The sequence below is a fragment of the Mauremys reevesii genome, linkage group 14 (assembly GCF_016161935.1).
Source record: "Mauremys reevesii isolate NIE-2019 linkage group 14, ASM1616193v1, whole genome shotgun sequence".
In the NCBI taxonomy this organism is placed as follows: domain Eukaryota; kingdom Metazoa; phylum Chordata; order Testudines; family Geoemydidae; genus Mauremys; species Mauremys reevesii.
In genome coordinates this window covers 33,717,113-33,740,973 of record NC_052636.1, presented here as the reverse complement: position 1 = coordinate 33,740,973, position 23,861 = coordinate 33,717,113, and the positions used below count along the sequence as shown (strand labels likewise).

At 48.8% G+C, this 23,861-nt stretch overlaps 1 protein-coding gene and 1 non-coding gene across 2 annotated transcripts in view; both read right to left on the bottom strand.

Moving 5' to 3' along the window:
• The window catches only part of LOC120381652 (zinc finger protein 91-like), a gene marked incomplete at its 3' end in the record, with an annotated part of 230,735 nt that overhangs the window by 80,077 nt on the left and 126,797 nt on the right, over window positions 1-23,861 (bottom strand). Inside the window, exon 2 of the mRNA XM_039499792.1 lies at window positions 23,538-23,750. Within this exon, the coding sequence (XP_039355726.1) occupies window positions 23,538-23,750 (213 nt within the window). The remainder of the gene's footprint in view (window positions 1-23,537; window positions 23,751-23,861) is intronic.
• On the bottom strand, window positions 16,714-16,785 carry TRNAG-UCC. Its single transcript has one exon. It is a non-coding gene; the product is annotated as a tRNA-Gly (tRNA).

The following is a 23,861-nucleotide window of genomic DNA, read 5'->3' as shown; positions in this document are numbered from 1 at the left end:
TACTGCGTACAAAATGGATCATAATTTTCTAGAAGAGTGAACACAGGGGTATAGACTGACACAGTGTCTATGTGTGTGTTCCCAGTAGATATGTGGGTATTTCAATCCCTATAAGCACAGTGTTCGGCATCTTCAAGGACCTGGGGAACTAGTCCTGGGAATTCACTGGTTTACCAAGTGTGACACTGTATGGGATTGAGAGACACTTTGGTATTAATAATAAAATAATATAATCTTATCAAATTGCAATGAATCATGCTAGATATGCCATGTAAGGTGTCAGGGGAAATGTTACGATTTTCCAAGTATGATCATTTAGTTTCTATGTTTGTATCACCTTTGTATTGTGAGTTATAGATATGTAGGGTATATCTGTATTTCCAGACTTGTGCAGTGTTTCTGGGTGACACCCCCAGACATATTGGCATCAATACTGCCTAGCCTGTTTGATGGCATATTGAGGGTCATCAGCAGTACAATGAGCCCATGGAAAGGACCAAGAGGATACACCTATTGAGTCAGCAAGACATGCCGGGGTATGCCTGTGTAATGAGAACTCCAAGGCTTTTCCATGCCATGTGCTGTGAATCTTGTGTTTGGGACACAGGAAGTATAGGCCACATGGCAAAAGGAATGTAAAGGGCAGCTGCATCATCCCCATTTTGTCTTCAATCCCCTTTCCTGCCTCTGGAGCAACTTTTCTACAAACTGAACCCTGGAACAAAGGATTGAATGACCCATCTAAGCTATGGATGTGTTCCAGACGGACTTTCAAGCCAGCAACTCACCAATACTGCTAAGAACCTGATATATCCATTTTGGAATGTGTCTGACGGCTTTTCCATTTAACTTCTTTCTGTCTTTCTTTCGTTTAAACCTTTAGTTTAGATGCTAAGGATTGGCTGGCAGTGTGGTATTTTGGGTAAGATCCAAACCTATACTGACCTAGTAACGTGGCTGACCTTTGGGGTCAGAAGATCATTTTGTTTATGTGAGCAGAGTTTTGAAATAACCTCTCACTGTACTGGACCTAAGTGCTGATTAGGAGTCAGAGAACTGGGATGCAATCAAGGGGGCTGTGTGATTTCTTTTTTCAGCTTCTTGATAACCCATGTGGGTGATCCCTTTTTCAGCCTGCCCTGATCTTGGCATTCTCAGTGAGAACTGCCTCTGGCCCACCAGGTCACACTAAGCACTGACGTTAAATTAATAGAATGTTTTTTTATGACAAAGTCTTATGAAATCAACTTAACTCCTTTTGTTTTCTTTCATCTGAGCAGGGTTTCCTGTTACCCAGCCTGATGTGATCTCCCAGCTGGAACAAGGGGAAGAGCCATGGGTCCCAGACCTCCGGGGTTCAGAGGAAAGAGAGATCCTGAGATCTCCCTGCACAGGTGAGGAAACATTAAACCAACTCAGAATCTGTAAGTGCCTGAAGGAAACATCTGGGATGCCCAACAAAGCCCTTGGGAGGTCTCTCAGTTCATTATTGTCCCTAACAGGGTCGTATCCTCAGGGTAAATATAGTTCATGGCTTCCTATAGACCCTATCAGACACCAGGCAGTAGCTTCCTCCCTTCCCCCTGCGTATTTGGATGGGATGTGAAGGCTGAATTCATCCCCCTCCTCTCTCCTATCTGGCGGAAGAGTTTGGGGGAGTTCAGCTCCTGATTTTTATTTGACCTGTCTTCAGCACTTGTTTTTGTTTGGTCTTCCCCTTTCCATCCCTGTCTGAGGTTTCTGTCTCTATCACAGCAGGTGATGCAAAGGCATGTGAGAAAGAGGAGCAGAATTCTCAGCAGGAAAATGTTCAGCAAGTGGATAAATACAGAGCATTATCGCAAAGATCGAAAAGGAATGTGTCCAGGAGTCCTGAGCAGGGAAACTCCTGGGAGATTCAGCACAGACCAGAAAGAGATCAAGGAAACCAGCCAGGAAGAAAGTGGATAAATTTATTTCCTGTTGGGGAACTCAGAAGGTCCTCATGGAAACCACAACACAACAGGAAATCTTTAGGCGAAAGAGAAAAAGTACATGCACTGAGTGTGGGAAAATTTTCACTCACAGATCAGACCTTTCTAGACATCAGAGAATCCACACAGGGGAAAGACCCTATGAATGCCGTGAGTGCGGGAAAACCTTCAATCGCAGTTCGCACCTTATTAGGCATCAAAAAATCCACAGAGGAGAGAGGCCCTATGAATGCAGTGAATGTGGAAAATGCTTCACTAGCAGCTCAGACCTTTCTCAACATCAGAGAATCCACACAGGGGAGAGGCCTTATGAATGCCGTGAGTGTGGGAAAATTTTCACTTACAGATCAGACCTTTCTAGACATCAGAGAATCCACACAGGGGACAGGCCCTATGAATGCACTGAGTGTGGGAAAACCTTCAATCGCAGTTCGCACCTTATTAGGCATCAAACAATCCACAGAGGAGAGAGGCCCTATGAATGCCGTGAGTGTGGAAAATGCTTCACTAGCAGCTCAGACCTTTCTCAACATCAGAGAATCCACACAGGGGAGAGGCCCTATGAATGCCGTGAGTGTGGGAAAAGCTTCACTTACAGATCAGGCCTTTCTAGACATCAGAGAATGCACACAGGGGAGAGGCCCTATGAATGCCGTGAGTGTGGGAAAATTTTCACTTACAGATCAGACCTTTCTAGACATCAGAGGATCCACACGGGGGAAAGACCCTATGAATGCCGTGAGTGTGGGAAAACCTTCAATCGCAGCTCGCACCTTATTAGTCATCAAACAACCCACACAGGGGACAGGCCCTATGTATGCAGTGAGTGTGGGAAAACGTTCACTCAAAGATCAGCCCTTCCTGCTCATCAGAGAATCCACACAGGGGACAGGCCCTATGAATGCAGTGAGTGCGGGAAAACCTTCAATCACTGCTCAAACCTTATTACCCATCAGAGAATCCACACAGGGGACAGGCCCTATGAATGCAGTTTGTGTGGAAAAACCTTCAATCGCAGCTCAACCCTTGTTAGCCATCAGAGAATCTGCAAGGGAGATAAACATTGTAAAAATCTCTAGGGCTATCAAGACTTTCTTTTCTTTAATACTTTTCCTGATTCCCACATAGTAACTTTTAAAGCTCTTTGAACTGTTTACACCACCGTTATCCCTCAGCTTGTCCAGATGAGTGGCCCATTTTTGCCTTTTGCAGTTCACCCTCTTTTGAGATGGACCTATTTGTCCTTTCTATTGTCCCACAAATAATTGGAGTGTGCCCTTCCTATGAGGAACCAGGGAGCGTCACGTTTATACCATTCCTCCTATTGCAAAGTTATTGTTAGAGTCACCAATGATACAGATTGTATCCTTGCCAGTTGTTCTCACGTTGCTCTGGGTTGTGCTGAAGAGCAGTTACATTGGGAATTTTTCAAATTATATGTAAATGAAGAGGAATAGGGGCAGGAAAAAAGTATAATTACAGCTTCTGTGACACTGGAAGGAGATGAGGTGACTCAGAGATTCCCTCCTTCCCCTTCACTGCAGAACTCTTACCTTTTGCCTAAGCCAGGCAGAGTTTATCTTCATCACGTTCTATCCATCCACTTCATAAGTGTCATGGGATGAAGCATTCTCCGTTGTCTGTGCTTGCAGATGATGTTTTGACTTCTTTAATCCTATATCAGAGTCGCTATGACTGGAGATGAAAGTGTCAAAGACCTGGGAGGGGAATTCAAATGGATCCCAAATACAGTGTGATCATTTAGAGTTTAAATTCCAGGTTCCATCTATTGTAAAGCCACTTCTGGCAAGAGGGCTGTTTTTCCCTCATTATGGGAATGCTGGGATACTAAAAATGTTGTAAATAACATAACTGACTATTGAGACAGGTATCAGGGAAGCAGGTTTGAATGGATCAGAGGAGAATGTGGTGGGAGAATCTCTTGTCCCGATTCTGAATAATCAGATGTAACCTGCTCTGGAATTTCACTTGACACTTTCTTTGTCATGTATTGTCTCTCTGTGATGTGGGTTTCTATCTTTCCTGAAGGCTGTTTGGTCACCCAATTGGATATTAGTTCTGCTTGATAGGATGTAGCTCAGATTTATTGAAGAATTTAAGACAATGACCCTTTGCTAAACTCCTCAATTATGATTTCAGCTTTGCTTTTTCCCCATCTTCCATTATGACATGGTGGAAGCTGAAGTGCAGTTCTATCAACAGGAGAGAACTCTCTAATTTACTGGCCAGGCTAACAAAGAAACAGCAGTGATTTAAAATCTCCACTCGGAAATGGTGAACAACAGCAGAACCCCAACTAACTGAAGGAAGTGCATCTGATCACAGTGTATTTCAGTTGTTTAAGGCAGTATTGTCTCCGATGATCTGAGAAGAGAATTCGATGGTAAGTGGTTTTGAACTAGGCAAAATACCCATGTGTTTGATTCTCAAAGCATTTGTAACCCAGGCCCCACTGAAGATCTCTCCTAGCTAATCCTATAGTATGGGAGATGCAGCCCTTCATGACACAGATGTTGAGGAAATGGAAGTGGAGTTTTTGTTGAATTTATCGTTTGTAGGTGCTAAAGATGTGTATAAAATGAAACCAGTGTTGAAAAATTAATAGCTTCAGAAAAATAGCCATTTTTTAATAGAATCTCCAGCTCTGGTAACTAACGAAGATTCTGATCCAGGCCTGTATCCAGTCCCTTCCCTGGAACCTGTGCCACCGAATTAAAGAAAAGCTGGGCATGTTTCAGGAAGCCATTCCTCATTAACACTGCTGAGATTTTAAGTGGTTTTGTAAAGGATTCTACTTCAGAGAACTGTAAATTTACCCTATCCAAGACCAAGGATTTAGAAAGAGCTGAAGTTGAAAGAGTCCACACCCAGTTCTTGGTTTCCACCCCAGTAAAGGAAGCTATGGTGACCCAAGGAAAATTGTTTGTACAATTCCACTTCCTAGTTCAGTGTCACTGATTACACTTCCAAAGTATGCCAGGGTTAGATTGAGAACAGTCATCCTTCACTATTTTGATGCAAAGAGAGAGTGCTTCATAGGACAGTCCTTCCCTGTGGATCCCAAACTGGCTGCCTGATTGGGTAACAAGGACTTTCAGGCTGTAGAAATGATGGTAACCAATGAGGCAACAAATGTGTCAGCCTCCAATTTCAGACTTCCGGATACACGCATGTTGAGTCCTGATTCTATGGTTTTGTGTCTGACGCTGTGGCTACACAATTAAGCTGATGTTGGCACAGCTGCACCAATGTAGCTGTGTTGCTGTAGCACTGCTATAACAGATGCTCTAAGCCAATGGGAGAGATTTCTCTCATCAGACTTGATTCGCCAGCCCCCGCAAGCGGCGGTGGCTATGTTGGCAGGAGAAGCTCTCCCGCTCATGTAGCACTATCTACACAGGGGATTAGGGCTGTGTAACTACGTTGCTCAGCTGTGTGGATTTTTCACACCCCTAAGCAATATAGTTATCCCGATAAATGTCTTTAGTGTAGACCAGACCTTAGTTTTCTCTTGTGTTTTATGCATTTACATTACTTCTTTACCTCCTCCTACTTTGAAAGATTAAAAAATGTGAAAAGAGAGGTATTTTTCTCCATAATGCAAACATTCCGACATAGAAGACTCCTTCTACCGACACATATGCCAGAAGATCCTGAGATATATGAACTCACAGAAGTGGTTGGGACCTACGTTGGGACAAACCACAATAAGAACAAGGGTTCAGTTATTGGCAATGGCGATTAAAAGCAAACTAACATATATGACAAGAATTTGTGATCTTTGAATATGTTATTGTTACCAATTAAAATGAAATTATAGGTGAAGTTATTGGTTAAAGAGTAAGAGACTGTGTGATAATGTGAATTATTTTGGAAAACTGAAAGTTGTCTTGTTTTTGTGTTTTGTTAGTCGTACAGGAAATGATGGCTAATCTTGAAAAGATAATTAGATTTAATTTACCCTGGTTCCTCAACTGTTGCTACAGCTCTAGTACCCATCAATCCAAAGACTGAGAGAAAGGGAGAGTTCCAACCATTGTCCTTTTAGTATCTTATTGTTCCTCTCTCTGTTTTTTGTGCTGGCCTTTCTATTCTATCATTTTCTGCCTTTGTTTAGTGGTAACAGTTGGTTTCCATCACTCATGTTTGTTTGTTTAAATCTCTATCCGTTGTTAAATAAATTTGTTGCTTGTTCGATAACTGTACTCAGGTGCTGTGTGAGATACAGTAGCAATGGTCCACAGTAAAACTAGTAACCTGGGATACTTTGGGGAGAGAGGATCTGGGATTTCACCGGGTATCTGGTGATCCAGGCTGGACCCCAAAGTGGGACACATTGAAGGAACTCAGGGGTTAGGGTGGCTGCTGTAGCTCAGAGGAGGGTGCTTGAGTTCCAGCAGGCTGGTGAGTTTGGTCACTAACATCCAAATGGAAAACTCCCTCTTCCTAGTGGCAGGTGGCAACAAGGAGACTCACAGCCCTCAGCACCCTGAGAAGGGTCACAATGTGTCTCTATGTTGATCCACCTGTCAAATTCACACAGGGAAAGCTCCCTATAGCATAAAACTCTGCCCTATGAAATCATGGAACATGTGCTCTTTGCTCTGTGGGTACGTCTAGACTACCCGCCATATCAGCGGGTAGCGATCGATTTCTCAGGGATCGATATATCGCATCTCATCTAGATGTGATATATCGATCCCTGAAAGTGCTCTCGTCGACTCCGGAACTCCACTAGCGTGAACAGCAGTAGCGGAGTCGTCAGGGGGAGCCGCAAACGTCGATCCCGCGCCATGAGGACAAGAGGTAAATTGATCTAAGATACTTCAACTTTAGCTACGCTATTCACGTAGCTGAAGTTGCGTATCTTAGATCGATTTCCCCCCCACCCCCAGTGTAGACCAGCCCTGTGAAAGCATGTAAAGAATCCAAGCGCTGGAGGACAGGGTTTGGGTCCAGAGCGACCTAGACAAATTGGAGGATTGGGCAAGAAGAAATCTGAGGAGGTTCAACAAGGAGAAGTGCAGAGTCTTGCACTTAGGACGGAAGAATCCCAGGCACTGCCACAGACTGGGGACTGACTGAGTGAGCGGGGTTTGATAGCAGCCTTCAACTACCTGAAAGAGCAGCAGTGTGGGCTTTCTCCTGGCCACTTTTGCTGGGCTGGGCAGGCAGCCTGGAGGCCTTTCTAGAAGAGAATTGGGAACTGAGTTAGAAAAACCAATGTGAAAACCAGAACCTCAGGTTTAGTTTCATTTATTTATAATATTAAATCTTCAATTCTAATGTCACAGTCAATACAATTGCTTCAGCCTGATAGTTGCCCAAAGGGAAACTTAACGTCTCTCCAAGGGGAGTGGAGAGAAAAAACTTTTCAGAGTCCAAGAGAGACAAGGCGGGTGAGGGTAAGAGCTTGCAGAGGACCAACCTCTGTTGGTGAAAGAGACAAGCTGTGGAGCTAACCCAGCACCCTTCTTCAGTTCTGTGTAGCCTGGAAGTTCGTCTCTTCCATAACCAGCAGTTAGAACATAAGAACAGCCACACTGAGTCAGACCAGTTCATCTAGCCCACTCTCCCGAACGTGGCCAATGCCCGGCGCCCCAGAGGACCCCTGAGACCAACATGGATACAACACCAGCACAAACAAGGTTAAAAGTCAATGCACAGGGGAGAAGGATCTTGTGTTTCATTCCTTATGTCCTAGTCCCATCATGTGGCCATTTCCTTTTCTTCCTTTCTGTTAAAAGCTTTGGTGTTTTGCACAGAAACATTATTTCCCCAGGAGAGACCCAGGAGTGGGGGCTGCATTCCTGTACCAAACAGTCACTGGAAGGGGGTAGACAAAGGCCTTTAGGACGAGGCGTCCGTCACTGTCAAAAGATCATCTCCCTCCTGCAGGTCACTGGCAGCCTGAATTTGTTCCTTATCCTCCCAGAGTCTGGGGGCTGGAATCAGCACTACCCAGCCCCTCCGTGTGTAGCAGGAACAAACACAAACCTGGTCTTTAAAACAAGCTGTCCCCTTCCTTCTCAGGGAAGATTTTTCTGTGATTGAAGTTGAGCTTCAGTTCCCCTCTCCTAGGGGCGGGGCAGGTGTGGGGCCAGCTCCCAATGAGCTTTGTTTTCACCTTTGCCCCCTTTCAGTCACTCTGGGATGGTAACTCTGCTCCCAGCTGTCAGGCAGCTTCCAGCCCATCCACCCTGCTCATTACTTCCATGGTCATGTGTCACCCCCTTTGCCAGCACACAGAGTCTGCAGGAAAGCTCCTTCTGCCAGCTGCATTGGTGGTATAGTGGTGTGCATAGGTGCTTTCTAAGCAATTCATCTGGGTTTGATTCCCAGTCAATGCAATAATGGCTTTTCTCTTCTGTTGTTTCCTCATCTGGAACAATTTCCAGTCACATTGTGTTACAATCACATTATCTATAGAATGAAATAATAAATGTGTCAAAGTCCAGCAGGTCATACAGGATGGAGGCACACAAGGGACTGGAATGTGTCATCTGAGAAAGACAGAACCCTTGGAAACCTGCATCTCCCATCCCCTGGCCTTGCGTGTTATGGTTCCAGCTGCGTGAGCTGTTTGTAGGATGTTCCGGCATGATGGGGAAATGAAGTTTTGAGTCAGTTTTTGCTTCTGCAGATTCCTTTGCTGTTACAGTTATAATGACATGAACAAAAGGTAGGCAAAATAAAAATAAACTCCAAAGTACAATACAGGTGGGGAAAGAGAAGATCACAGTTAAGCCAAACACTTCAAAATAAAAATTAATACTAAAACAGGGGAGGGGGGAAGAGATCAGGTATGTGGAGATCCCCTTGATATTTCAACGCACATTGTTAGAATCAAAGTTCAGACTTGACACTGGAAAACCTGCAACTACCTGTCTCTCTGAACACCTATGATGAGCAAGATGGAGTTGGGACACCTGTTCTGCTTCAATCATTTATTGTCTCTCTGTTCTCTCCTTCTTCTCCCCCCAATTCCTCGTCTCCAATGTCTCTGCCTCTCTCCTCTTGCTCCCTCTCCCCTGCCCTTTCCAGGAACTCACAGTCTACAGCATTTAGGACAAGCCAGAGCTCCCATGTTCTGCACATGAGCCTGTGTCAGAGGACGTGTGATCCAGGTCAGAACCAGTCACCAGAACAATATGACCCTTTATGGGCGACTTCTCTGCCTGCTCGGCAATTTACATCTCCCCCCGCCTGCAAACAGGGTGGGGTACAGCTCTGACAGAGGCCTAACAGGAGAAATTTCAGCTCAAAGACAAATTTGTGTGAAATGCTGAGAAGTGAAGAGCCCCCTTCCCTCCCCAAATCCCCAGAACTCTAGTGTCACCCCATGGCACCAGCACAGGGAACCCAGTGAGATGGGGTTACAGAATACAAGGGGGAGAGAGCAGGGGAGAGAGGTGACAGGGAATCTCTCTCTTTCCTTCTCTCTTCACTTTCTGTTCTTCTCTTTCCTTCCAGGAACTGCAGTCACAGCAGGGAGGGTTTGTCTCTTTATTAGGGATCCTCTGTGTCACGGAGGCTGCACAAGTCATAGAGTCTGTGGCTTCTGCAGTGGCCACTGTGGCTGACTCCATCGCTGCCCCAGCAGCTGGCCTGGGGACAGCCTGAGCAGTGCTTCCAAGGGTGGCAGGAGCAGCCACAGCTCAGTGGCTCCTGGCACCTGTCCCGAGGTGGCCGGAGCAGGGCTGGCCTCTGGGGCTCCCCTCACCTGGCAGCCTCTGAAGTGGCAGTGGGTCCCCGGGCTTCTCCCCAGTACATGGTGCCACGGGCCCCCTGGACTCCCTGCGCCCACAGCTGGTGCCACGGACCCCCTGGGCCTCCCTCCCCACGATTCAATGAGGGGTATTTATGGTATAAGTCATGGCCGGGTCATGGGCAATGAGCTTTGGGTTTTGCCGTGATCTGTCCATGACATTTACTAAAAATACCTGGGATTAAATCTTCACCTTCCTCATTATCGATCAAATAAATCGAAATGCCTCCACCTGCAAGTGGATTTAGCCCAGGAACCTCAGAGTCAGCAGCTGTTACGCCCCCACTGAGCTCTCTGGTCAGGTGTCCTAGCGCTGGAAGCCTCCTGTTTAGATCCTAAAATAGCGTTTTTGCACCAGGGGGGCTGAAATTTTGGACCGGATATTGTAGCTCCACCGTTATTTTACTGAATTGCTTCAAAACAGCAAGTCAAGAAAAGCAGCAAAGAATCCTGTGGCACCTTATAGACTAACAGACGTTTTGCAGCATGAGCTTTCGTGGGTGAATACCACTTCTTCAGATGCACCACTTGCATCTGAAGAAGTGGGTATTCACCCACGAAAGCTCATGCTGCAAAACGTCTGTTAGTCTATAAGGTGCCACAGGATTCTTTGCTGCTTTACAGAACCAGACTAACACGGCTACCCTCTGATACAAGTCAAGAAAGTCTCCTAAGTGCCAGGCTCTCTGCCATGGAAACAGCTGCCCCTGCTCTGCAGGAGTCTGTGCGTTCCACACAGCAACGTACACACCTGCTCCGCACTGAAGGGGGGTCAGACAGTGACAGGGTTGGTAACACAAATACTTCAGACTATTAACTCCAGGTCCCTTCCTTTCTTTAACCCAGGATGTGCCAGTCACCTGGTAACCATGGTGTTATCTTCACCTTAAAATACCTCTCAGTACATTTTCAGCAACCCTCCACCCCCTGCCCTCCCTGCAGCCAGCCTCTGTCTCCAGCCAGCCCCGCACGCCCCGGCTCCAGCCAACCCCTGCTGCATCCCCCTGCCCTGCCTCCAGCCAGCCCCGCACCCCCTGCCCCTGACACGGCATCAGTGAGACTGATACTGGAATACTGCCTTCAGTTTTGGTGTCCTTGTTTGAAAAAGATGTTGTGAAATTGGAGCTGGGGCAGCAAAGAGCCACCAAATGTTCTGAGGGCTGGAGAAAAATGCCTTCTAGTGAGCTATTGAAAGAGCTCAACCTGCTTAGCTTATCAAAAGAAGATTGAAAGGTGACTTCATTGAAGTCTTGAAGTGCCTTAATGGAGAGAAAATACTGGGTATTAAAGGACTCTTTAAAATAGCAGAGAAAGGAATAACAAGACCCAATGGCTGGAAGGTGAAAAGAGACAAATTCATATTACAACTAAGGCACAAATATTCAACAGCGAGGATGATTCACCACAGGAACAAGCTACCAAGGAAAGTGGTGGATTCTCCATCTCCTGATGTCATTTCATGAAGACTAGATGCCTTTCTGCAATGTGTTTGCCCCCAAAATAGCTCTTGTGTCATACAGGAGGCCTGTGATATGCAGGGGTCAGATTAGATGCTCTAATGGTCTCTTCTGGCCATAAAGTCGACTCATTTCTGAAAACTGAGTGTAGCATTGGGAGCAGCATCTGATGTTTCCTGTCTAGCCGGCTTGCTGCCTAGAACGAACGCTCCTTGAGTGGGGTGATCCACAGGAGTAGCTCAAACCTGCAAAGTGCCTGGCCAGGGCAGGACATTGGCACAGCAAGGGAGGGTGTGGCAGTGACATCACAAAGGCCTTTTGCAGGCCCTCAGACTATTGGTCAAAGGTGGTGGGAGGTGGTGACCTCACAGAGAGATGCTGACATCAGCCAGGCAGGACCGGGACGAGGGGCCAGGGAAACCTCAGAGACCCCTGTGGCTTTGCTCCAACAAGTCTCCTTCTCCAGGTCTCTCTTTGAGGACTGAGAGAGTATTTGGGTTCACGGACGTGAGCGCCAGGAGGAACCTCTTTCGAGTTTTCTCCTTCCCTTTTAGTGATTTTACTAGAAAACAGCCGTCCCTGTTTAGAAGGTAAGAGCCTCCTGGAGGTTTGAAACCTGTTCAGTCTGATCCATCTGGTGACAGGTCACTTCCCTTCTCTATACCTCAGGCTCCTCCCCATCTGCCCAATGGGAACAGGGAGAGTTCTCAAACTCTGGGCAGTCCTGAGCCTGAGTGAGATAAGGGGCGATAAAACCCTCTGTGAAGGAGAAAGGGGAGTTTCACGGTGTTTAACACCAAGGAAATCTAAAGTTTGCTAAAATGTCTAGTCTGCGGAAACAAGAAATGGTCAGGGCCAAACTTTTTAACCACTGCCTTTTCTAAAGCCCATTCAGGGTGTGAGTCCCTGTCTTTAGGTACCTGGGGTTCTGTGCCAGCAGGAGAGAAGAGGTTCCTGCCTCCATTTTTGTGGCCTTAACAAACCAGGTGTTGTGCCCCAGTTCTCATCTGAGATCCCTGAAAAAGAACATCTTCCCATCCATGAACAAGACAGGACCTATCTTTCAAAGGGAACAAAGAGACCCTGGGACTTACAGACTAGCTAGCCTCACTTCCATAGCTGGAGAGATACTGCAATACATTCTTAAACAGTTTGTCAGCAGCACCTACAGGATAATTTGGTTCTTAGGACGAGGGAGCATGGATTTGTCAAGAACAAATCATCCCAAACCAATCCTCTTTCCTTCTTTGGCAGGGTTCCGGGCCTAGTGGAGGTGGGTAAACAGTAGATGGGATCTATCTTAGGGTCACTAAGGCTTTTGACACAGTCCCGCAGGACATTCTCACAAGCAAATGAGGGAAATGCGGTCTAGATGCAATAAGTGTCATGTGGGTGCAGAGCTAGTTGAAAGCCCAGACTCCAAGGGCCCTTCTCCAGGTTTGGCTGTCCAAGGGAGAGGGGGCACCTAGTGGGTCCTGCAGGGATCAGTCCGGGGTCGGGTACTATTCAATAGTTTCATGAATGATTTGGAAAATGGAGTGGAGAGCATGCTTCTAAAATGTGCAAATGACACCAAGCACTTTGGAGCTCAGGACTGGAATTCAAAACGCCCTTAACAAATTGGAGACTTGGTCTTCTTGAGCCAAACCCCATGGCTAGGCCCCTCTCTCTAGACTGGGCTGAAGTGAAACCCCAGAGCCAAACACTCCTCCTCCTGGGCAGTGCGCTCTGACCTTGAATGGTCAGATGCTGCTTAGCGCTGTCAGAACAGCTTTGGCTGGGGGATTCTCCCAGCACTTTCCAATAGCGGGAAGGTACGAAATCCCCATTTGCCTGCTGGGGACGGAGCCCTAGAGGGGGGAGCAACTTGCCCAAAGTCCCACCGGAAAAGGAAAACAACCAGCAGTGGAACCAATAGGGGTGTCAGGATCTTGGAGGCGCTGTCACCCCACACTAGGGCGGTGTTATGCACCCCTGCAGCTGGCCGAGTTTCTCCGTCTCTTGGCAATAAGACAGCCTAGAACCCCAACCAGGGTTATTCTATCTGCTACCCAAGATCCATAAACCTGGAAATCCTGGATGCCTCATCATCTCAGGCATTGGCACCCTGACAGCAGGATTGTCTGGCTATGTAGACGCTCCATCATCATTCCACACAAAGATGGACTACAAGCCGTCAGGAACAGTATCCCCGATAATGTCACAGCTGAACTTTGTGACTTTGTCCTCACCCATAACTATTTCACATTTGGGGACAATGTTTACCTTCAAGTCAGCAGCACTGCTATGGGTACTCACATGGCCCCACAGTATGCCAACGTTTTTATGGCTGACTTAGAACATTTCCTCAGCTCTCGTCCCCTAATGCCCCTACTCTACTTGTGCTACACTGATGACATCTTCATCATCTGGTCCCATGGAAAAGAAAACCCTTGAGGAATTCCACCATGATTTCAACAATTTCCATCCCACCTACAACCTCTGCCTGGACCAATCCACACAAGAGATCCACTTCCTGGACACTACTGTGCTAATCGATGGTCACATAAACACCACCCTATACCGGAAACATACTGAACGCTATACTTACCTACATGTCTCCAGCTTTCACCCAGACCACATCACACAATCCATTGTCTACAGCCAAGCTCTAAGATACAACCGCATTTGCTCCAACCCCTCAGACAGAGACAAACACCTACAAGATCTCTATCAAGCGTTCTTACAACTACAGTACCCACCTGCTGAAGTGAAGAAGCAGATTGACAGAGCCAGAAGAGTACCCAGAAGTCACCTACTACAGGACAGGCCCAACAAAGAAAGGAACAGAACCCCACTAGCCGTCACCTTCAGCCCCAACTAAAACCTCTCCAGTGCATCATCAAGGATCTACAACCCATCCTGAAGGACAATCCTCACTCTCACAGATCTTGGGAGACAGGCCAGTCCTTGCTTACTGACAGCCACCCAACCTGAAGCAAATACTTACCAGCAACCACACAACAAAAACACTAACCCAGGAACCTATCCTTGCAACAAAACCTGTTGCCAACTCTGTCCACATATCTATTCAGGGGACACCATCATAGGACCTAATCACATCAGCAATGCCATCAGGGCTCATTCACCTGCACAAATACCAATTTGATATGTGACAACATGTGCCACAAATGAATATCTGACATGTACATTGGACAAACAAGAGAGTCTCTACATAAAAGAATAAATGGACACAAATCAGACATCAAGAATTATAACATTCAAACACAGCCAGAGAACACTTCAATCTCCCTGGTCACTCGATTACAGACCTAAAAGTCGCAATATTATAACAAAAAACCTTCAACAACAGACTCCCACAAGAGATGCTGAATTGGAATTAATTTGCAAACTGGACACCATTAAATTAGGCTTGAATAAAGACTGGGAGTGGGTGGGTCATTACACAAAGTCAAACTATTTCCCCATGTTTATTTGTCCCCCTACTGTTACTCACACCTTCTTGTCAACTGTTGGAAATGGGCCATCCTGATTATCACTACAAGTTTTTTTCTCCTGCTGATAATAGCTCACCTTAACTGCTCACTCTCATTATAGTGTGGATGGCAACACCCATTTTTTCATGTTCTCTGTGTATATATATATCTTCCTGCTGTATTTTCCACTGTATGCATCTGATTAAGTGGATTTTAGGCCACGAAAGCTTATGCTCAAATAAGTTTGTTAGTCTCTAAGGTGCCATAAGTACTCATTATTTTTGCAGATAAATTAATGGAGGTTAAGTCCATAAATGGCTATTAGGCAGCCTGGGTAAGGAATGGTGTCTCTAGCCTCTGTTTGTCAGAGGGAGGAGATGGATGGCAGGAGAGAGATCACTTGATCATTATCTGTTAGGTTCACTCCCTCTGGGGCACCTGGCATTGGCCACTGTTGACAGATAGGATATGGGGTTGGATGGACCTTTGGTCTGACCCAGTCTGGCCATTCTTCTATTCTTATGAAGGGAGGGGGAAAGCTCTGTAACAGAGTTTCTGTAGTGTAGTGGTTATCACGTTTGCCTAACATGCAAAAGGTCCGTGGTTCAAAACCAAACAGAAACATGATGGCTTAATTTTTCCCAACTCCGAGTGGCCTGTCCCTGCTGTTGTAGGAGCAGCAGTGATTTCTATGCTCAATAGGTCTGTTATACTTCCCCGATTCCCATTTTTGTCTCCTCTCCCTCTCTGAATGCCTGTGAAGTGGCTTTCCCCCTCTCCTCCCGCTCCCTCCTGCAATGCTTGTGGGATGAATGGGCTCGTTGAACGGCTGGAAGATCAGAAGAGCTCCTAGATAGACAAGGTGTCTGGGACTCTAATTAGGCAGCGATCGCACACCCAGAGCATGGACACTACATGGACACTGGCTGAGGTGGAGTGTGACCCACCAGATGCAGCCAAGTCATCTCCAGTCGCAGGCCATGAGGAGCAGGTCCTTAAAAGGGGAAGGGGCCCTGTGCTCAGGAGTCACTCACAAGCTTGTACCTCCAGTGACTACCCTTCGCCCTGACCACCTGGCCAGTGGTTCGCTGCATTGCAGTTCATTGTGCCTCAGGAAGACTTACCTTCATCACACCGTCCATCGCGGTGCTCGGGGACACTTACCTTGCAGAATCCTGTGCCTGCCTCTTGGCTTCCCAGGGGTGGCTACTTGCAGCCCAGGAGAAGAAGGATGGTTCTGGTAAAAGAAAGACAAGCAAAGCACTGGGAGGAAATTTGGGTGTGGGCTCTGCGCTGGGGGTGGGGTGCAGGAGGGGTGGTGCAGCTCCCAAAGTGACCAGTACACACAACCCTCTGGCAGCAGCTCCTAGGTGGGTGGGGCCAGGGGATCTCCATGTGCTGCTGTCTGCAGGCGCTGCCTCCAGAGCTCCCATTGGCTACAGTTCCTGGCCAATGGGAGCTGCGGAGTTGGTGCTCGGGGCAAGGGCAGCACGTGGAGACACTCCCCCCCACCCCAGGGGATGCTGGGACATGCCAGCCACTTCTGGGAGCGGCACGGAGGGACGGATGTAGAGTGGGCATGGAGCCACCTTAGTGCTGCTGGCACATCTCTGCACACCCATGGGGGGAGGGGAGCAGAGGGCCTCCATGTGCTGCCTGGGGTAGGGGCAGTGCACAGAGCTGCCTCCCTCCCGGGTCTATTCCAGGAGTGGGTGGGTGGGGTCTTTGGCCTGCAAGGTGCAGCAGGTCGGACTAGATGATCACACTGGTCCCTTCTGACCTTAAAGGCTCTGAGTCTAAAAGGAGAGGGAAGTAAAGGAAATTAAAAAAAAATAAACCAAGCATTGTAATACCAGGATGACTCCAACTGCTCATTATATAGTCCCACCCCTTTCTTCCTCCACTGGGTGTTTAATGACCTGTTGGGATTTGGGACACTGATTCTCTCATTCCCTTGATAAACTGATACAATATGACTGAAATTAAACCAATTCCCAGTGGAGGAACCATCATATCATTGCATTGGCTGGGAATCGAACCCAGGTCAACTGCTTGGAAGGCAGCTATGCTCACCACTATACCACCAATGCATCTGGTGAAAGTCTCTGATTTTTCACACTTGGTGATTGGTCACCTTACTTCTCAGCATGAGGCAAATGTCTCTGTGGTCTCTGCCATTCATTGTGGGAGTTTCCCACTGATAACAGTTCTTGCTGGGTTGGGGATGGGAGACAGAAGAGGCGTTTATTCTGTTTCATTCCTCTCCATTTTCTGTTCCTCCCTGTCCCTTCCAGGGTCCTCCCTTCCATTTCAGACTGTGCAATGACACCCTCCCTGCACCCAGGACTCTCGAGCCTCTGGAGCAGCACGATCCCATGAGATCCTCAGTGACCAAGGGTCTTTTCCAACTTCCAGGAGACCCAGCTTGAATCTAAAGGAAGCTCTGTTCCTTCCTGGGGATCCTCTCTCCCTTCATGGAGATCAAGAGCATGAAGCCTCTGCCTTGCCTCCTGGGTCTGAATTAATGTCCCATTTCCCACTATGTGCTCGAAAGAAACAAATGTTTCTAACCCAGGTGAGCGGCGTTAATTCAGCTGGAATCCTTCACCCACATTCCTTAGGAGATACAGACTCTCTGTGACACAGACTGACTGGGGTTCATCTCTGCATGTCCCCAATGGGGAAGGAAAGACACTGAGGGCGAAGGAAGAAGATGAACAGAAGGAGTCAAATGGGGCTAGACCAGAATAGGACATTTTCTGCCTGTTAAAATGTACTAGACTCTAATTGCTTAAAACAAAACAAAACCCCACCAGCTTCTGTTTGAACCATCAGCTTTTCACAGAGCAGCCAAAGTGGTGAAGCACAGACACACATAACCACCTACAGCCCAAGTTTGTCTAAGAAGCACCTATAGTGGCTCATGCAGGGGGAAATACAGCTGTGGGTGTGAGTTCAGGCCTCACCCAGAGCATTGGTTTTCATTAGCCACGGAGCTTCCCCCACTTGCTTTGTCTCAGTCACATGGAAAGTGCCATAAGGGGTGATGAGAGTAAATTCTAAACTCTGAAATGCGGAGGTTGGCCCAGAGATTGGGATAAGGGGTTTGAAGAGAAAAAGCTCTAAGAGTATAAAACCAGACAGTCTCCAGGGGCAGGTTCGGTACAACGCCTCAACAGGGAGCCATTCGGGGGGAGGGGGTTTCACTCCCTCTGTTCAATGTCCTGAGAGGTATTTGAAGATGAAGATAACACCATGGCTAACAGGTGACTGGCATGTCCTGGGTTAAAGAAAGGGACCTGGGTTAATAGTCTGAAGATTTGTGTTACCGTCACTGTCTGACCCCCCTTCAGTGCGGAGCAGGTGTGTACGTTGCTGGGTGGAACGCACAGACTCCTGGAGAGCAGGGGCAGCTGTTTCCATGGCAGAGAGCCTGGCACTTAGGAGACTTTCTACACTTGCTGTTTTGAAGCAATTCAGTAAAATAACAGTGGAGCTACAATGTCTGGTCCAAAATTTCAGCCCCCCTGGTGCAAAAACGCTATTTTAGGATCTAAATCGGAGGCTCCCGGCACTAGGACACCTGACCAGAGAGCTCAGTGGGGGCGTAACAGCTGCTGACTCTGAGGGTCCCGGGCTAAATCCACTTGCAGGGGGAAGTGTTTTGATTTATTTGATGGCTAATGAGCACCAGCTACCAGGGGAGAAGCCCTGAGAGTCGCTGCCACTCCAGCTGCTGCTAGGGCAGGGGGGAGCCCCAGGGGGCCAGCTGCTGCTCTGGCCACCCCAGAAGTGCTGCCAGAGGCCACCAAGCTGTGGCTGCTCCTGCTGCCCTCGGGACCACTGGTCAAGTGGTCCCCAGGCCAGCCGCATTGGTCGCTGCTTGGGCGGTCCCTGGAGCCACTTGATTGAGTGGCCCTGGAGTCAGCCACTGTGGCCACTGCAGAAGTTACGGAGGTTGCAGGAAATCACAGAATCCGTCACTTCCACCACCTCCGTGACAGACACGGAGACAAACCCCTCCCTGCTGTGACTGCAGTTCCTGGAAGGAAAGAGAAGAACAGAAAGTGAAGAGAGAAGGAAAAAGAGAGATTCCCTGTCAACTCTCTCCCTGCTGCCTCCCCCCTTGTATTCTGTAACCCCATCTCACTGGGTTCCCTGTGCTGGTGCCATGGGGGTGACACTAGAGTTCTGGGGATTTGGGAGGCTCTTCATTTCTCAACATTTCACAAAAATTTGTCTTTTGGCTGAAATTTCTCCTGTGAGGCCTCTCAGTCAGAGCTGTACCCCACCCGGGTTGCGGGGAGGGGAGATGTAAATTGCAGAGTAGGCAGAGAAGTCGCCCATAAAGGGTCATATTGATCTGGTGACTGGTTCTGACCGGGGTCCCACGTCCTCTGACACAGGCTCATGTGCAGAACATGGGAGCTCTGGCTTGTCCTAAATTCTGTAGAGTGTGAGTTCCTGGAAAGGGCAGGGGAGAGGGAGCAAGAGGAGAAAGGCAGAGACATTGGAGACGAGGAATTGGGGGGCGAAGAAGGAGAGAACAGAGAGACAATAAATGATTGAAGCAGAACAGGTGTCCCAACTCCATCTTGCTCATCACAGGTGTTCAGAGAGACAGGTAGTTTTCCAGTGTCAAGTCTGATCTTTGATTCTAACAATGTGCATTGAAATATCAAGGGGATCTCCACATACCTGATCTCTTCCCTCTCCCCTTTTTTAGTATTAATTTTTATTTTGATGTGTTTGGCTTAACCGTGATCGTCCCTTTCCCCACCTGTATTGCAACTTGGGGGTTATGTTTATTGTGCCTCCCTTTTGTTCATGTCATTATAATTGTAACAGCAAAGGAATCTGCAGGAGCAATAACTGACTCAAAACTTCATGCCGGAACATCCTACAAACAGCTCACACAGCTGGAATCATAACACGCAAGGCCAGGGAATGGGAGATGCAGGTTTCCAAGGGTTCTGTCTTTCTCAGATGACACATTCCAGTCCCTTGTGTGCCTCCATCCTGTATGACCTGCTGGACTTTGACACATTTATTGTCTCATTCTATAGATAATGTGATTGTAACACAATGTGACTGAAATTAAACCACTTCCAGACGAGGAAACAACAGAAGAGAAAAGCCATTATTGCCTTGGCTGGGAATCAAACCCAGATGAAGTGCTAAGAAAGCACCTACGCACACCACTAATGCATCTGGCAGGAGTAGCTTTCCTGCAGGCTCTGTGTGCTGGCAGAGGGAGTGACACATGACCACAGAGTTAGTGAGTAGGGTGGATGGGCTGGAAGCTGCCTGACAGCTGGGGGCAGAGTTACCATCCCAGAGTGACTGAAAGGGGGCAAAGGTGAAAACAGATCTCACTGGGAGCTGGCCCCACACCCGCCCCAGCCCTAGGAGAGGGGAACTGAAGCTCAACTTCAATCACAGAAAAATCTTCCCTGAGAAGGAAGGGGACAGCTTGTTTTAAAGACCAGGTTTGTGTTTGTTCCTGCTACACACGGAGGGGCTGGGTAGTGCTGATTCCACCCCCCAGACTCTGGGAGGATAAGGAACAAATTCAGGCTGCCAGTGACCTGCAGGAGGGAGATGATCTTTTGACAGTGACGGACGCCTCGTCCTAAAGGCCTTTGTCTGCCCCCTTCCAGTGACTGTTTGGCACAGGAATGCAGCCCCCACTCCTGGGTCTCTCCTGGGGAAATAATGTTTCTGTGCAAAACACCAAAGCTTTTAACAGAAAGGAAGAAAAGGAAATGGCCACATGATGGGACTAGCACATAAGGAATGAAACACACATGGGCGGCGAGTTATATACCCACGTGGTGCCCGGGCACCAGCAATATTCAGAGCCCTGGGGCCCAGCTCCACCAAAGTTTGGGGCTGGGTCTCCCCTCTGGCCCCACCTGCCACCCCCCGTGCTTCCCCCGAGTGTCCCCCGGGCCCCCTTGCTGGCCCCATGCATGTCCCTGGGCCCCGGATGGAGCAGAGTGTCCCTGCCTCTTCCATGCAGCTCCATGCTGCCTCCCTGCAGCAACTGCTGCCACAGGGTCCTAGTGCCCCCACTTCCCAACTCGCTGCCAGGGCAGACTGACTCTGAGCCTGCCCTTCCACCTCAGACCCTTCCCTTTTCCAGTGGGACCCTCCACCATCACAGCCCCCCCCCCTGCAGTCACCACTCCTGCCCCATGCTGGGCAAGGAGACAGCCCCATCCCCCACCCCCCGTGAGGCTATAGTCAGGGGCCCCAGCAGGGGAGGAGGTGCATGCCGCACCCCCCAGCACCCAAAATGGGGGAGGCGTGGGAGATTCCTGGACCGGAGAAGGGCCCTAGGAGCTCTGCAGCAACAGTGGTGGGAGTGAGTGTGCTGCTGGGGGGGGGGGGAATGAGGGGTTCCTCCCCCAGAGCTTGCTGCTGCCAGCAGGGAAAGGGCTGGGGGGAGTCCTCCTTTCTGGCCCTTGTCCCGGAGCAGCCTGCCTGCACCCCAAACTCATCCCCAGCCCTGCCCCACCCCAGAGCCCACACCCCCAGCCAGAGCTTTCACCCACCCACCCACCACATCCTCAACCCTCTGCCCGAGCCCTGAGCCCCTCCCACACCCCAAACCTCCCATTCCCAGCCAGAGCCTTCATTCCCCCCCACACCCCAACCCTCTGCCCCAGCCCTGAGCTCCTCCCACACCCCAAACCTCCCATCCCCAGTCCCAGCCAGAGTCCTCATCCCCCCACACACCCCAACCTTCTGCCCCAGCCCGGAGCCCCCTCCAACACCACAAACCTCCCATCCCCAGTCCCAGCCAGAGTCCTCATCCCCCCGAACTCCCCAACCTTCTGCCCCAGCCCGGAGCCCCCTCCAACACCACAAACCCCTCATCTCCAGCCCCAGATAGAGCCCTCACACACCCCTGCACCCCAACCTCTGCCCTAGTCCTGAGCCCTCCACACCCCAAACCCCTTATCCCCATCCCAGACACAGCCTCATCCCCCTGCACCCTAACTCTCTGCCCCAGCCCTGAGCCTCTCCAACACCCCAAACCCCCCAGCCTCAGACAGAGCCCTCACCCCCCACACCTCTACCCTCTGCTCTAGCACTGAGCCTCCCCCACACCCCAAACCCATCATTCCCAGCCCCAGCCAGAGCCCTCATCCCCCTGCACCCAAACCGTCTGCCCCAACCCTGGGCCCCTCCTGCATCATGAACCCCTCATCCCCAGCCCCACCACACAGCCATCACCCCACACCCCAACCCTCTGCTATAGCCCTGAGCCCCCTCCCACACCCCAAACCTCTCATCCCCAGCCACACCCCAAACTCACTCCCAGAACCTTGGGCAGGTGGGGGGCGGAGTTTGGGCAGGTTCTGGGCACCACCAAAATTTCTACAAACCTACCGCCCATGGAAAAACAAGATGCTTCTCCCATGTGCATTGACTTTTAACCTTGTTTGTGGTGGTGTTGTATCCATGTTGGTCCCAGGGGTCCTCTGGGGCGCCGGGCATTGGCCACTTTCGGGAGAGTGGGCTAGATGAACTGGTCTGACTCAGTGTGGCTGTTCTTATGTTCTAACTGCTGGTTATGGAAGAGACGAGCTTCCAGGCTACACAGAACTGAAGAAGGGTGCTGGGTTATCTCCACAGCTCGTCTCTTTACCAACAGAGGTTGGTCCTCTGCAAGGTCTTACCCTCACCCGCCTTGTCTCTCTTGGACTCTGAAAAGTGCTTTCTCTCCACTCCCCTTGGAGAGACGTTAAGTTTCCCTTTGGGCAACTATCAGGCTGAAGCAATTGTATTGACTGTGACACTAGAATTGAAGATTTAATATTATAAATAAATGAGTCTAAACCTGAGGTTCTGGTTTTCACATTGGTTTTTCTAACTCCGTTCCCAGTTCTCTTCTAGAAAGGCCTCCAGGACGCCTGCCCAGCCCAGCAAAAGTGGCCAGGAGAAAGCCCACACTGCTGCTCTTTCAGGTAGTTGAAGGCTGCTATCAAACCCCCCTCACTCAGTCAGTCCCCAGTCTGTGGCAGTGCATAGGATTCTTCCATCCTAAGTGCAGGACTCTGCACTTCTCCTTGTTGAACCTCCTCAGATTTCTTTTGGCCCAATCCTCCAATTTGTCTAGGTCACTCTGGACCCAAACCCTGTCCTCCAGCGCTTGGATTCTTTACATGCTTTCACAGAGCGAAGAGCACATGTTCCATGATTTCATAGGGCAGAGTTTTGTGCTATCGGGAGCTTTCCCTGTGTGGATTTGACAGGTGGATCAACACAGAGACACATTGTGACCTTTCTCGGGGTGCTGAGGACTGTGAGTCTCCTTGTTGCCACCTGCCACAAGGAAGAGGGAGTTTGCATTTGGCAGCTGGATGTTAGTGACCAAACTCACCAGCCTGCTGGAACTCAAGGACCCTCCTCTGAGCTACAGCAGCCACCTTAACCCTTGAGTTCCTTCAATGTGTCCCCCTCTGGGGTCCAGCCCGGATCACCAGATACTCGGTGAAATCCCAGATCCTCTCTTCCCCAAGTATCCCAGGTTACTAGTTTCACTGAGGACCATTGCTACTGTATCTCACACAGCACCTGAGTACAGTTATCGAACAAGCAAAAAATTTATTTCACAACGGATATTGATTTAAACAAACATGAATGATGGAAACCAACTGTTACCACTAAACAAAGGCAGAAAGTGATAGAATAGAAAGGCCAGCACAAAAAACAGAGAGAGGAACAATAAGATTCTAAAAGGATAATGGTTGGAACTCTCCATTTCTCTCAGTCTTTGGACTGATGGGTAGTAGAGCTGTAGCAACAGTTGAGGAACCAAGGTAAATTAAATCTAAGGTTTGAGCTGCTAGTGAAGCATTTCCCACACTCACGGCATTCATAGGGCCTCTCTCCTCTGTGGATTGTTTGATGACTAATAAGGTGCGAACTGCGATTGAAGGTTTTCCCACACTCACGGCATTCATAGGGCCTGTCCCCTGTGTGGATTCTCTGATGTACAGAAAGGCCTGAGCTGTAAGAGAAGGTTTTTCCACACTCCCTGCATGTATTTTTTCTCTTTCGCCTGAGGATATCCTGCTGTGTTGTAGTTTCCATGAGGACCTTCTGAGTTCCCCAACAGGAAATAAATTTATCCACTTTCTTCCCTGCCTGGTTT